This window comes from Podarcis raffonei, chromosome 12, assembly GCF_027172205.1.
Source record: "Podarcis raffonei isolate rPodRaf1 chromosome 12, rPodRaf1.pri, whole genome shotgun sequence".
NCBI classification, from domain to species: Eukaryota; Metazoa; Chordata; class Lepidosauria; order Squamata; family Lacertidae; genus Podarcis; species Podarcis raffonei.
This window is the reverse complement of record NC_070613.1, coordinates 41,154,479-41,168,736: the sequence shown is the minus strand read 5'-3', so window position 1 is coordinate 41,168,736 and position 14,258 is coordinate 41,154,479. Positions and strand designations below refer to the sequence as shown.

At 42.3% G+C, this 14,258-nt stretch overlaps 1 protein-coding gene and 1 long non-coding RNA gene across 6 annotated transcripts in view; one reads left to right on the top strand and one right to left on the bottom strand.

The window, feature by feature from the left end:
• The window catches only part of THRB (thyroid hormone receptor beta), a 179,263-nt gene extending 174,374 nt beyond the window's left edge, over window positions 1-4,889 (top strand). For all 5 annotated transcript variants that reach the window (XM_053409988.1, XM_053409989.1, XM_053409987.1 and 2 more), the window contains 2 exons: window positions 3,108-3,366; window positions 4,000-4,889. In XM_053409988.1, coding sequence (XP_053265963.1) covers window positions 3,108-3,366; window positions 4,000-4,241 — 501 coding nt within the window. In that variant the 3' untranslated portion in view covers window positions 4,242-4,889. The remainder of the gene's footprint in view (window positions 1-3,107; window positions 3,367-3,999) is intronic.
• The window catches only part of LOC128424130 (uncharacterized), a 32,588-nt gene that overhangs the window by 495 nt on the left and 17,835 nt on the right, over window positions 1-14,258 (bottom strand). The window lies entirely within an intron of this gene.

The following is a 14,258-nucleotide window of genomic DNA, read 5'->3' as shown; positions in this document are numbered from 1 at the left end:
CATCTCCCAAATTTAATTAATTAATTAATTAATTAAGTCCCTGCCTTTAGTGTCCAAGGAGCCCAGGGCAGGAATTTTATTAATGCACTGCTTTTTATATAGTTTCTTGGGAGACTTCCTGTTATGTGCTATACACAACTTTGCCCCTGGATACGATTACTTAAGAAGGCCTTTATGCAGAAATACAGAGTCTATAGATTCAAAGTGATCACATAGCATAGCTGGGGGAGCTACCTGTGGCCCAATGTGGCAAAATTCCTGGATGTCATCTGGAATGTATTCCTGAACTCTTACACTGTTTAAGGCACTAACACTGCTCCCATCAAAGGTGAAATCATAAACCAATCTGACCAGTGTACTAACTATAGTAGGGCATATCCGTTGAAGTACTGCAGGGGTCACGTACAACATACTGAGAACTTTGTATTGTGTGTCCTTTATAGTCTCCTTAGTAGCGCTGATTAATAAAAAGAAAAAGATCTCCAGGTTATCTCCAGGAAAATCCCCATTGTCTTCCATAGACCCCCTAAGTCACTTTTCCATGCATATAAATATGATGGATTGTCTTCCAATAATGGCATTTGAGGAAATTACAAATAGATGAAAACAGATCTTTAACCAGAGGGATAACTTCACAACATGGATTAATCCAAAGTGCTACGATTGGAAGTGCAGCAAGGAGGAAGAAGTGTGCATTTAACCTTTTCCTCAAAAACACAGTTGTTCCACTGAAAAATCCTCACCCTCATCTCTCAACATTTGGGACTGTTGGGACTGGAGAAAGGGAGACTTGCTCAGGGAATGGGCTGGTCCATTTTTCAGCTTCCAGTTTAAAGCAAAACAAAATTATCGGGTGATGCTGAATCACCCGTGTGTGAAAACACCCTCTGTCTCTCTCACTCTCTCTTGTGTGTCCCTTTATCTGTTCCAGAACATTTTTTCAGTTGTTCCTTTCATACACAGATCTCAGATCATCCTTAGCTGTAGTGAAAGACTTCGTGCAAATGGCTTCCCTGTTCCAAGTGAGTCTGGCCATTCTGAGCCACTTTCATGTAGTTTCCCCGAACAAAAGATTTGGCTGGCACATCTTTCCCGCTCCCCTTAAGCCATTCGCTCTGCCCCAATTCACCCTCTTTTGTCCAAAATTCAGAATACTTCACAGCTGATAGCAAAACTCTGCAACACCATGCAAGTGCCAAATGAGTCTCAAAGGGAATGTGCTTTTTTCAAACTTATTAAACTAACCATGTTTATTTTGGATAATTAGAATATATTTTAGCCCACATTTTCTCTCTCTCTCCTTTTCTTGCCCCCCACCCTTCTTTTTGGTTATGAAACATCACTTCCCATTTGCCCCAACCTGTGTAAAGCTGATGTAGGGAAGCCTGACTGAGTGCTTCTCCTTTGGCGATCACTCATAGCCAAGTAAGATAGTCTTCCATAAACACGGTTTTAACAATGAGTCCGTAAGTGACTGTGGAGGCCAGTTCTGGATCCACACATCCTTCCACAGTGGGGACATTGGGTTCTGGGTGGGAGTTGATCACGGTGTGGATTTGCCAAGTGTACCTTCCTCTTAGCAGTAGCATCAGTCACTCTCCCTATGAGTCAGATACTCTACACTTAAAGCTGGCAGCTGAGGCGGGGAAAAGATGACATTACAATCAAGTGTCAATTTTCCTTTGCAGGCAGACTACATTTTTCAAAAACCATTCGGCCCCTGGAACATTGCTTTCACTTCTGCTAAGCCATGATCTCTTCGCCCACTCAGAAGGTTTTTTTTTTTGTCGAGATTAAATGTAATCACTGTGTCAGTACTATAAATAACGACTCCCAACCCCACCGACAGACACACACACACACACACACACCTCTCAACTTGACTTAAAAATAAAATAACTTAGTAACTGAAGCCAAAATGGAACAGATTTTTGTTTCCATAACTACTTTATGTTATGGACTACTGGTGATTTAATAGTGCTACAGAACTAATAACAAGCAGGCCTCCTACCTTGAAGGGTTCGAATTTACATTGGCCAATGGGCTGAAGGTTTTGTGGGGGACAAAGATGGTTATAGCGGTTGTATAACACAAGTATGTACCATTGCTGGGTCATTCACATTATTATTATTAATTACTTCTATTAGCCTTTTACACCAAAGTGTCTCAAAGCAACCTACATAATAATAATAAAAGTAGCAAGCAACATTAAAACCAATTATAAAAGCAGCAGTAAAACAAGATTTAAAGTGCAAATCCATAAATATATATAAAAGATACATATCCTACCCACCTCACATCAAAGGATAAGCCCAATAAAAAGGCAGGCAACATAACTAGTTACCCTCTCAATTAAGGACCGAAGGCCTTCCTAAATGCAAATGTTTTTGCCTGGCACCTAAAACCAGACAAAGATGGCACCAGTTGTGCTTCCCAAAGGAGAACGTTCCATAAGTGGGGAACCACCACTGAGAAGGCCATTTCTCATGTCCCTCAGGTGAGGCACACAGAGAAGGACCTCCGATGATCATCGCAGGTTCCAGGCTGGTTTATGTGGGGAGAGGCAGTTGTTGAGGTCCTGAGCCATCTAAGACTTTATGGGTCGAAACCCAACATTTTGAATTGGGCTTAAGAGACTAAAACGGTAGCTAGTGCAGTTGTGCCAGATTTGGTCTAATATGAATTCTGCTGATTTCTGAGTGAGCTGCTGTTTTCAAAAGCAGCCCCAAGTATGACACATTGCAATAATATTACTGTAATAGATAGTGATTTATTAATTATACAATCATCATCATCATCAAAATAGTAATAATAAATTAAACTGCTTCGAATGTATACCTATCCCATCTTGACTCTCCAGTAATCCCCAAGTCTCAGTGAAGGGTGAAAAATGACAATGACTTCTTTGAAGGTGGCATGTGGATGACATTATTAAGAATACTCTCTCGGCAGGTTTTAGTGACCACTTCAAAGGAAGTGATAAAGGGAAGGAATGAAAGGAAACTGCATACAGGGGTGGTGCCAATATTTATTTCACTTTTTAGAGTTTGGAGAAGCCCTTTCACTTAAGTGCAGGAAAACTGATTCTCACTTGCCATTCCCCGCAGCTGCCATGTGAAGACCAGATCATCCTTCTGAAAGGTTGTTGCATGGAGATTATGTCCCTCAGAGCAGCAGTTCGCTATGACCCCGAGAGTGAGACTTTGACCCTGAATGGGGAGATGGCGGTGACCAGGGGCCAGCTGAAAAATGGGGGTCTTGGAGTTGTATCAGATGCCATTTTTGACCTGGGCATGTCATTGTCATCATTCAACCTAGATGACACGGAAGTCGCTCTCCTACAGGCGGTACTGCTGATGTCTTCAGGTGAGTATGAAAATAGTTTAGTAATTTACACTCTGGCCACTACACCACACTGACTTCCTAGAGTACTTCTCTAGGGAAATAAATATGGGGAGAGCAAAATTAAGCCTAGTGTGCACATATACAGCAGTACCTCGGTTTTCAAACGTCTCAGAAGTCGAACATTTCAGTTTTCGGACGCCATAAACCCAGAAGTAAATACCGTACTTCCGTTTTAGAACGTGTCTCAGAAGTCAAACATGCCACGCAGCTTCTGCTGAGTGCAAGCTCTGGAGGCCTAGCTGTCGGCTGTTTTTGAACGTTTCGGAACTCGAACGGTCTTCCAGAACAGATTACGTTCGAAAACCAAAGTACCACTGTTTTACCAAAACATATAAGGTAAAATTCTCAATTGGCAACTGCTCCCAAGTTCTAGCCCTATGTTTTGCCCAAGAGACAACCCACTACCTTACACTGGTTCTCTGAAGCTTCAAGGAAGCTGCGTCAGGCTCAACTTGCATTGGGAAATACTGTGGGAACCTGCCACTGAGCAATATCAATTCCTTAAAATTTGACTGAGCTCTGCAGAAGGTACTGTTTAAGTAGTCCTGGGTGGATGTAAGGAAATAACTTGTGCCTTTCGTCTAAATTATGCAGATCGTCCGGGTCTTGTCAGCGTCGAGAGAATAGAAAAGTGCCAAGAGGGCTTCCTCCTGGCATTTGAACACTACATTAATTACAGAAAGCATCACATTGCACACTTTTGGCCAAAACTGCTGATGAAAGTGACGGACCTACGAATGATTGGCGCCTGTCATGCTAGCCGCTTCCTGCACATGAAGGTGGAATGCCCAACAGAACTCTTTCCCCCTTTGTTCCTGGAAGTTTTTGAGGATTAAAAAGACTGGAGAGGTTCTCGAAAATCCTATAGCACTACTGGGTGTCTGTCATTTCATTCCATTGCCTAGTATTTTCTCTCTTTCTTTTTTTGTGTGTCCATTTCCATTTTGTTCCACCTTGTTTTTTGTTTGGAGGATTATTTTTGATAGGCACGATTGATGATCTCCCTTCAATGCGGGTACTTGTGACAATTGCATTTGTGTGTGTGTGTGTGTCCTTTTGATGTGAATCCTTTGAAAGTTTGACATTGGGAATACAAATGAATCCGTTTCATTCACCAGCATTCAGGTGCTCATAAGCTCACACTCATCACTGCTTGGAGAGAGGTGGGAAAATAAGCTGAACTAGTAGAGAAACAAATAGATACTCAGATCTTTATATTTTTTAATTCTGCCATATTTTGTACAGTATTATCTCACTTTCAGGACACGAGGTATTTGCTACAATCTAGCAAGTGTTAGGCTCGCCTAAGTACCAGCTGAAATCGATAGGACTTAACCATGCCTAACTTTCACCTGATTGCAACCATGGTTTTTAGTAGTTCTTAAGAGAGTGCATCTTAATTTAGCCAAAGACTTCCATAATTGCCATCATTGCTTTGAGATCAGAATGGGTATCTTACAAGTAAATAAATAAAACCTTTTGTATTTTTAAATCCTTTAAAAAAAACCCTAATAGGTCAGTGCTCCAAAATGTGCGGAAAGTCCTTTGTTTGTTTCTATTTTCCATATTTTATTGGGATGTGTGAACGAAAGTCACACCTACTAGAATAAGAACTGACATTTGGAACCTACATTGCCCCAAGTCTTCTAAAACAAATTTGACTTCATGTTGCTAAATAGGGAAAATTGCTTATGGTCGTACCTTGGTTTTCAAACAGCTTAGTTCTCAAATGTTTTGGCTCCCGAATGCTGAGTATTCCGGTTTGCAAACGTTCTTTGGAACCTGAACGTCCGACGGGGCTTCTGCGGCTTCCGATTGAGTGCAGGAAGCTCCTGCAGCCAATTTATACCCCAGATGGGTGGGGTATAAATAATAAAGTATTATTATTATATTATAATCGGAAGCCGTGCCTTGGTTTTCAAACGTTTTCGGAAGTCGAATGGACTTCAGGAACGGATTCTGTTCAACAACCAAGGTACGACTGTATTAATCATCCAGGCTTTTGGGGAGGAGCGGGAGAAACCTGATAGTTTTGGGCTCGATCCATTCATTTCTTATGAGTGCAGGAACTCTGATAGGCACACCAGAAATATCCCCCTGTAAATTGAGGATGGGGAACTTGTGGTGGTCCTCCAGAAGACCCTTGGCCATGGTGGCTGGAGCTGATAGGAGTTGGCACCCAGCAGCAAATGGAGGGCACAGCTTCCCCATCCCTGCTGCAAGGGCTACTTCATTAATTTCTATAGATGCAGAAAACCCATAGGCACACACGATTTGAATAAGGCATTTCTGAGTGTGTGCGGGCACTTTCTGCATGTCTGATGACTTCTGTGACTCTGAATTGGGAGAATTTAAAGGAAGAGTCAGAATTTCTCTGAAAACTCAAGCATATAAATCAGGGGCAGCCCACATGGTGGCATCCAGTTGTTGTGGATCACAACTCTCATCAGCCCCAGCAAACATGGCCACTGGTCAGGGATGATGGGAGCTGGAGTCCGTGACATCTAGAAGGGGCCATGTTGGCTACTCCCGGAAACGTAGGCAAGAGAAATAGACACAGCCCTAAAGTACAAATGCATTTGTTGTATTTGTAATTAAGACTCTACAACTTCATTCCAGCAATTTAATGACCATTCCCACAACCACAGTAGGGACTTGCTATCCATTCCTAGTGGCCTTTTTGACATTGTGGGCGGAATCTTGAGGTGAAAATGGGTCGTCTGAATGCTTTTCCGAGACCCAGATTCAAAAGTCATTTGCAGGGGTGGGCTAAATTCACGGGTCACATCCACACCGTGTATTTGATCCACATGGCTTCCTCTGAAGAATCCTGGGAACTGTAGTTTGTTAAGCGTGCTAGGAATTGCAGCTCTGTGAGAGGTAAATTACACTTCCAGGATACTTTGGGGAAAGCCGTGTGCTTTTAATGTGTGGTCTAGATGTGACCACAGAGTAGTTGAAATGACTACTGTCTCTCCTTTTATAGAAATCTGTATACAACTGACCATAAAGGGAAAACAGCTTTAAAAGTTACGCCAACCAAGCCCTTTACACTTCATCCTTTTCCCTAGTTAAGATAATGGGTTGCATTTTAGACTTGATTTTCCTTTTTTCTCCCCCTTCCCTGAAAACAATTCTTTCCCTCTGATATATTAGTACCAAACTGTGCAGGACAAGCTCTCCTGCTGCTGTATTCTGTTAATCAAGAATCAGTGCACGTGGGGCTGTTCTGATGGTGATATTTAAACAGACTAGAAATGCAGTTCCTGGTACATCTAACTTATTTGCTGTGAACTGCTCTCATTTTTTATATGAGGCATTAGGCAGGCCCTCCCCCCCCCCTTTTCTTTTCATTTCCCTGTTAGGCTTATTCTCAAAGTACGCTTTTTGAATCCTTCCATACTACCCTGTGCATTCACATATCAGTAAGTAACAAAGGCGATAGACCCTTTCACTGCCTGTCTACAATCACTCTCATGGTGACTGTAACCCAGGGCAAGGACCCCAGGAAACGTGAATCTAGTCCATGCCGCAGCCAGCAGGGCTTAGTGCCTGGACTTCTGAAACAGCAGTTCCCACGCCACATAGCAAACTGCTTTGGCAATCAATCAACATCAGTTCCAGAAGCAGCATGTGTTACGTCTTCTGTTGCAAGAAGGAGACAATTCCACAAACCCTTGGGAGCCATTTCGGCCCAGAACAATCGCTAGAAGTCTAGACCCAGAGCACCATTGTATACTCTGGAAAAATTCTGTACTCAGGAAGACTTTCACTGTGGACAAAACGAGAACGGTAGAGTTCTTATCAGCCATGCTTCATTCCATTAGCAAAGGAAGTCTTTTGAGTGCTCATGCACCAAACTGTGTCATCACATGGTGGACATTAATCAAGTCCATGGCCCCGCAATCCAATACAGAGTTAGGTGTGCTTAAACTCACTGATTTCAATGACTTAGGTTAGGTTGTGATCCATGTTAGCAAATGCCTAAACATGCCGTATATATTTTTCACAGTCTATATGAATTTGGGGGTGGGGGTGGAGAATGAGAGGCTCCTAAATAGTCACAGAAGAAACAAAGGCATCACGTTGATTCCTTTTGTTTTTTAACTGCTGCAAAACAAAAGTCATTATAAAAGTTATTACTGCAAGAGTAATAACCCACATCCATAGTGAAAAGTGTTAACATAGATCAATTCATGAATGAGGCATCCAAGAGGTTGCATAATATTCTCTCGGGTGCCAGATATGTCTACAGAACCTAATATCACCTGTCTCCAGAGGGACGGTTGTTGCCATAAAAGAGACAATTGCGAGCTTTTGTGATGCCTTTTGTTTCATAAGCTTCTGATAGCATAAGAATATGCAAAGTTTCAAAGTAAGCTTCACCTGGTCTCTTTCACCAGCTTAAGTCGTTTGAAAATGCTTATCCAAAAATTCAATTGGATCAACTCAGGGAATTTTTTTTCTCCAAAAGATGAACAAATTCAAAATAGATCAACCATCTGCCCAGATAAATGTGTCTTGTCAAATACCTGCTTTACAAATATTACAGGCAAATACATCGCAGGTTGGAACTGGCCCTCGTCAGCTTACTTAATAAGGAGATTAGTGGAGTTTGAAAGTGCTGCAGTTCAATCTACACAAACATCCATCTTGCTTGCAAGGCCTATGGAAATAGATGTGGGGGAGCAGTACTTAAGGTGTCCTCCGGACCATGGGCTGCTGATACCTTCCTCATGGTTATTGCCTCCCATGGTCTGTAAACCTTTCCTGGCATATTTTATACAAAACATAACCTCAGGCTGCAATCCTGTGCCCAGTTACCTGGAGTAAGCCCCACTGAATGCAATAGGACTTACTTTTGAGTAGACATGTATAGCACTGCACTGTTAGTAAAGCAGAAAACCACCCATGATTAGTACATCAGGCATGGCCAAACTTGGCCCTCCAGATGTTTTGGGATCCCTAGGTAACAGGACCGGTGGTCAGGGATGATGGGAATTGTAGTCCTAAAACATCTGGAGGGCCAAGTTTGGCCATGCGCAGTATAGATGGAGGACTTGTACCTTCCCTAACCCTACAGAATCAAGCATTTATGCTGAATTTCCATCATGATGCCCCAACTCCTCCTTGGCCTTGCCAAATTCTTTTAGCAGATGCTAAACTGGGCAGTTGATGATATCAGAAATGCAGGCACTTCACAGTCCTGTCTTGGAAGTTTCCCTGTTTCTTCCCATTTCTCAGCACATATCATCAAGCGCATGTGGGGAACGTGTGGCATAATCATCTGAATTCAGCGTTGCTTAATATAAATTTAAAAGACTTGAGTCCCCAATTCAGAGAATCCTGCACGCGGAGGAAACATGTAAATTTTAAAACTGGATTAATAGGGAACAAAAGAGTAACGTGAAATGAAATACGGCAAGCATTTTGGGTCTGGGTGCATCCTTAAAGCCATTTAGTCAAGAGCTGTTTTTCTTGAAAGGCTTCAGCGCCCCAGACACACAAAGACAACTCTCTCCCTTCTCATCTTTTAAAAGTAGCCCCAGGGTAATAAGATGAGAACCATTTGGCATTTTCTTGATCAAAATCGCACTTCCTGGTTCTTGCTTGAGCCATTAGCCATGGAGGCTGCTCCATTACCAAATGGGACGGCTGCCCCATCAATCTCAGTTCCTGCAAGAAGACCTGCATGTCTTCTATCTTACAACCGGTCCAGGGGCTGGTCTCGGCTACTTGCTTCCTCCACCTTAGGCTCCTACAAGTCCGCCTCTGCCTTGTAGAGTCAGCAGGGAGGAGGATGGGGACAAAACCAAAATTAGTTGGCTCCACCTGTCATTGGCTCTTGATCTGCCTACTGCTGGCTTCCTGCCTTTCACCCTCTTGATCCTAGTGGGCAATATATTAGTGGGCAAAGTACCGTATTTTTTGCTCTGTAAGAATCACTTTTTCCCTTCTAAAAAGTAAGGGGAAATGTGTGTGCGTCTTATGGCGCGAATGCAGGCTGCGCAGCTATCCCAGAAGCCAGAACAGCAAGAGGGATTGCTGCTTTCACTGTGCAGCGATCCCTCTTGCTGTTCTGGCTTCTGAGATTCAGAATATTTTTTTTCTTGTTTTCATCCTCCAAAAACTAGGTGCGTCTTGTGGTCTGGTGCGTCTTATAGAGCGAAAAATACGGTATATAAGTACAGTCAAACCTCAGTTCCCGAGCACCTCCGTTATCATACGTTTTGGCTCCCAAACGCTGAAAACTCAGAAGTGTTCTGGTTTTTTAACGTTTTTCGAAGCCGAACATCCGTCGTGGCTCCAGCTTGAGTGCAAGAAGCTCTTGCAGCCAATCGGAAGCCATGCCTCCGTTGTTGGAACGTTTCGGAAGCCAAACGGGATTCCGGAATGGAATACGTTCAACAACTGAGGTTTTACTGTCCAGTATGCGCATTTTCCATAACGGTGCAAGCAGCGGCTTGTGGGTGGCCAGTTTAGGTCAGGGTGCAGGGTAAAACGTGACCCTGCTCACATTTTCTGCCTTCCAACCTCTCCCAGCCCACTAATAAATTAATGCTGAAACCATATGCATGTTTACTCGCCAGCAAGTCCCATTCAGTTTGATGGCCCCTGCTCTTATGTCAAGTAGGTATAGGCTTACAGCCTGAAAGATCAATTTATGGGGCTCACCAGTGCTTTTTTCCTGGCGGTACGCAGGGGTACGCATACCCCGAAACATTTTGTGAACCTTTGTACTTTTGTCCATTTACTGTATTTATTTTCCCCAATTTGAACTATAAAATGGTGATTTTCTTGAGTCAAAATGAGAGTACCGCTAAACATTATTTTAGGGGGGAAAGCACTGGGGCTCACCTACTCTGGCCCAAAGTCCCAATCTGACTTTTAATACTTTCTCCAAAGAAAATAGTCATCACACTCTGGAGGGATGTACCCAAAGGTTCCTTTGCAGTGGAGGAAAAGCATCTTCTGCCAGAGAGAAGAAGCCTTCCAGCCCAGCCAACTGGCCCCATTGCACATCCAGCTCCACAACTTTCCCATTGTTTTCTAAGGGCGGAGGAACACCCTTTCTGCCATTTGCAACAAGGAATCCCTTGTTCATATGGAGCATTTCCCATCATGGATGAGAACGGGAGACACAAAGCTGCAGGTGGCACTTTAGGACTACTGTCCAACATCATAGGTCACCAGTTCTTTGTTACTCAGTATTCTAAAGCACCTTTTAGACAAAAACGTTAAGTGGTAGTTGGTTAGCAATGCACACTATGCTTCAGAGACACTTAAGGCTGCAACTCTAAGCATATCTACTCAGAAGTAAGTCCTACTTAATTCAATGGGACTCACTAGGTAAGTGCAGCCCAATTCACTTAAGTTACCATCAAGTCATCAATCACAACTCGATAGCCATTTTGTACTTTGGAGACGGTCTAGCAAAATGTAAGGGTGTTAAATCCTTATTTCAGTCACTCCGGTTTTTACATTTGTAGCTCCACAGGCTTTTCAGCGATTTCACTGTTCATTTACACCAGGGAGAGAGAGCAGAATTGGGACCTATGTTTGAGTCCTTAGTTTGTTTAAATATGTATGGGGTATTTTTTCAAAAAACGAACATAGTCCTCAGTCCTGCCAAGGTTGTTAAACTATAAGGTTTTATCAAATCATGGCCAGCGTCTTGGGTAGATTTCAGAACCGACTACTCATAGTGGCAAATCCTACACCCAGTATTTTTTCTGTGTGGGTTGAGCCTTTTGGCAGAACACAACAACGATGATTTTTTACACTGCACAGCGTTTATTTCTGCTTGTTGACAGTGCCACATGGCTCTCAATTTTGCTTTCTGCTCTAGGTATAGTAGCAAGTGGAGTGTTCTCTATATGAAAAAAAACTCCTTATTAAAAAAAAGTGTCATCTTTACTATTTCTTGCTCTAAACAAACAGATGTTTAAGCTGCACTGGGTTTGTGTTGCAACTGAGTTCTGTAATTTCTTGACAATGTATTTATATGGTGAGATAGCAGTTTCTTAAAAGTAATAACACTGTGCCAAAATACAGATGTCGGAATTTAGACATTGGACATTTGTGATTTTATCTTTGTGCTAAATAATCACTCCATCGCAGAGCGGAGCACAGAAAAGGAGAAGCAAAATCAAAACGGGATTATTGAAAGGAAGATTACTCTTCCGGAATCTGCCTGGACAAAGCTACTGACTGCAAGAGGAGCGTGTCATTGCTAGTGATGTTATCTTTATGCTATGGAACTCTTAACTTGTAGGTGTCATACGGACTTCTTCTCGCTGCATAAATCATAAGCAAAACCAACCAGTCTTATGGTTTTCAGAAATAGCTTGCAAGGCTAACCCTTTCCCCCACTGTCAGCAATGAGAATCAAAACCAGGGAAGACGCATCCATTTTTTGCTTTGTTTGAAAAAGTCAGTTTGGTCTAGGTCAGGGCTGGGGAATCGCTGGCTTTCCTGATGTTCACGGACTCCAGCTCCCAGTAGCCTCAGATAGCACAGCCAGTGGTCAAGAACAATGGGAGCTGGAGTCCATCCACAAGCGAAAGGCTGAAGTTTCTCGGTCCCTCATCTAGGTGATAAGAATTTTAGACTGTTTGGTTCACCAACATTTTCCCGCTCTGCTAAGGACCTACTGGGTGACCTTGGGCAAGTCACTTGTCTCTCAGCCTTATATTCCAGAATTGCCCCTTGCCTCGCACGGTCGTTGAGAGGTTTGGGAGACAAATATTGCAAAGACACTGTGCCCTGAGATATGCTACGTTAACAAGCAAGTTTTCTTCGCCTGCCTTTTTGCAACTCTGGAGACAGCAAAGACCTATGCGAGAAGTTTTGGTTTGTCCTGTTATTATTGTAACTTTATTCAAATAACTAGATTTATCAGATACTCCCTTTTGATACTACTACGATATGACCCTTATATAAATTTTTATAGAGACACGATATCCTAGAGCGGTAGAGGTTTATTTTCCACGTAAAATATTTAAAACAAAGCGAGCACATTTATTTTAAAAACAAAAATAATGTTGCTTTTTAAAAAAATAAAGTTTAAAAAATCACAGTGACAAAAAAGGTATGGCCTTTTCTCACAAAGTTTTTACTGTGTTGTATAAATGTTAGCAAATGCAAAGAGAGTCTGCATTGCTTGTGTGTATTGATCCACATTCAACGATGTCGCCTTCAAAAGCAATATTGTGCAAGTAATAAGCTGTTTGTGACTGTCTATTTGCACAGTTTACCTAACTTTTAAAAGCGAACCCTTATTTATGCACAAGACAATCAAATGTAAATCTACATCGCGGTGTGGATTGAATTGATGTAAATTACTGAGCACAATGTTAAACATTAAAAAGACACTTTATTTAATTACACTAGTGTTGGATAAGATCATATCAGGGCATGAATGAGTAATTTCCCCTCTTGTTTCTTTATGTTCTTAATTTTAAATTCCTCAAAATGGCTTCATTCCCCCCCAATATAATACTATATTCTTTACAAAATAAAATTAGGAAAGATTCTGGTGGGTTTTAGAGTTGCCCTTTATGTGTTTTGGAGTCATGCCCTGAGGCTGTTTGAAGTTACATGAATTTATTTGAAAGACGGAGAATTCTGGAATAGGATCTTTTTTTATTATTAAAAAAAAATGTTTTGTTTTGTTCTGTTCTGTTCTGTTTTCCAAACAGTGTTAAGTGATATGCTAGATGGGTAATATTTTTTCAGCCTAAGCTATATTAAAATATGTGATCACAAATGTTTTAAACTATCTGAAGAGAAAATTTGTATATTTGGGGGAAGAATATAATTTTTACATAGCTTTTGTATGCAGATATTAATATGTAATTATGACTATAGTGGGCATAGATTACTGTGTAAGCTTGAATTCTAAAAAGAAAAAATCTTATAACTGACCAGCGGTTGGCGTCTCTTCTTTAAGGAAATTAAAATCAGCTTGTTGGAGTGCTTGGGGACATTTAAGCATCTCCTACGAGCACCGATGCGATGCTGCCTGGTTTGAAACCCAAATGGTGCAACGCTCCCTGCTGCATCATTTGTTTAAATGTCTTGCTGCACCATTCAGTAGGGCCAGGGACCAAACCACTGAGCCTCTTGGGCTTGCCAATCGGACGGTCAGTGGTTCGAATCCCCACGACGGAGTGAGCTCCCGTTGCTCTGTCCCAGCTCCTGCCAACCTAGCAGTTCGAAAGCACACCAGTGCAAGTAGATAAATAGGTACAGTTACAACGGGAAGGTAAACGGCATTTCTGTGCGCTGCTCTGGTTGCCGTCACGGTGTTCCGTGGCGGCTTAGTCGTGCTGGCCACATGACCCGGAAAGTTGTCTGTGGACAAATGCCAGCTCCCGCTATGTTGAGCTGCACAAATAGTGGAGCTGTACTCTTGCACTTGGATTCACGTGCAGTTAGTGGACAGTCTGTGTACACACCAGCTAAGCTGCACACGTCAAGAAGTGTACCTTCTTTCACACAGGCACATGCACCTGTGATCAGGGTAATTGGTGAGCAAGCTAAAGAAGGTTGCTTCAGCCTGCGCCAGTTTCTCACACCTTGGAAAAAGGCTTGTCCCAAAGTTGGGAACTCTCTCGAGCCTTGAAACACAATATTTTTTTAAAAAATGCATGTGTGTGTGTGTGAATCCCACACTGTTGTTATTACAAGGGCTGGGCAAAGGAGGTCTTCTCTCACTTCCTCAGGCCACCAAAGTGAGAGGGCATTTTTGGAAACTTTCTCAGGGAGACTCACAAAAGTGCAGAATTTTTTTTGAGGAAGAGGGAGGTTCCCAAGAAAAGGGGCAACTATATTTTTTGCTTCTGTTTACA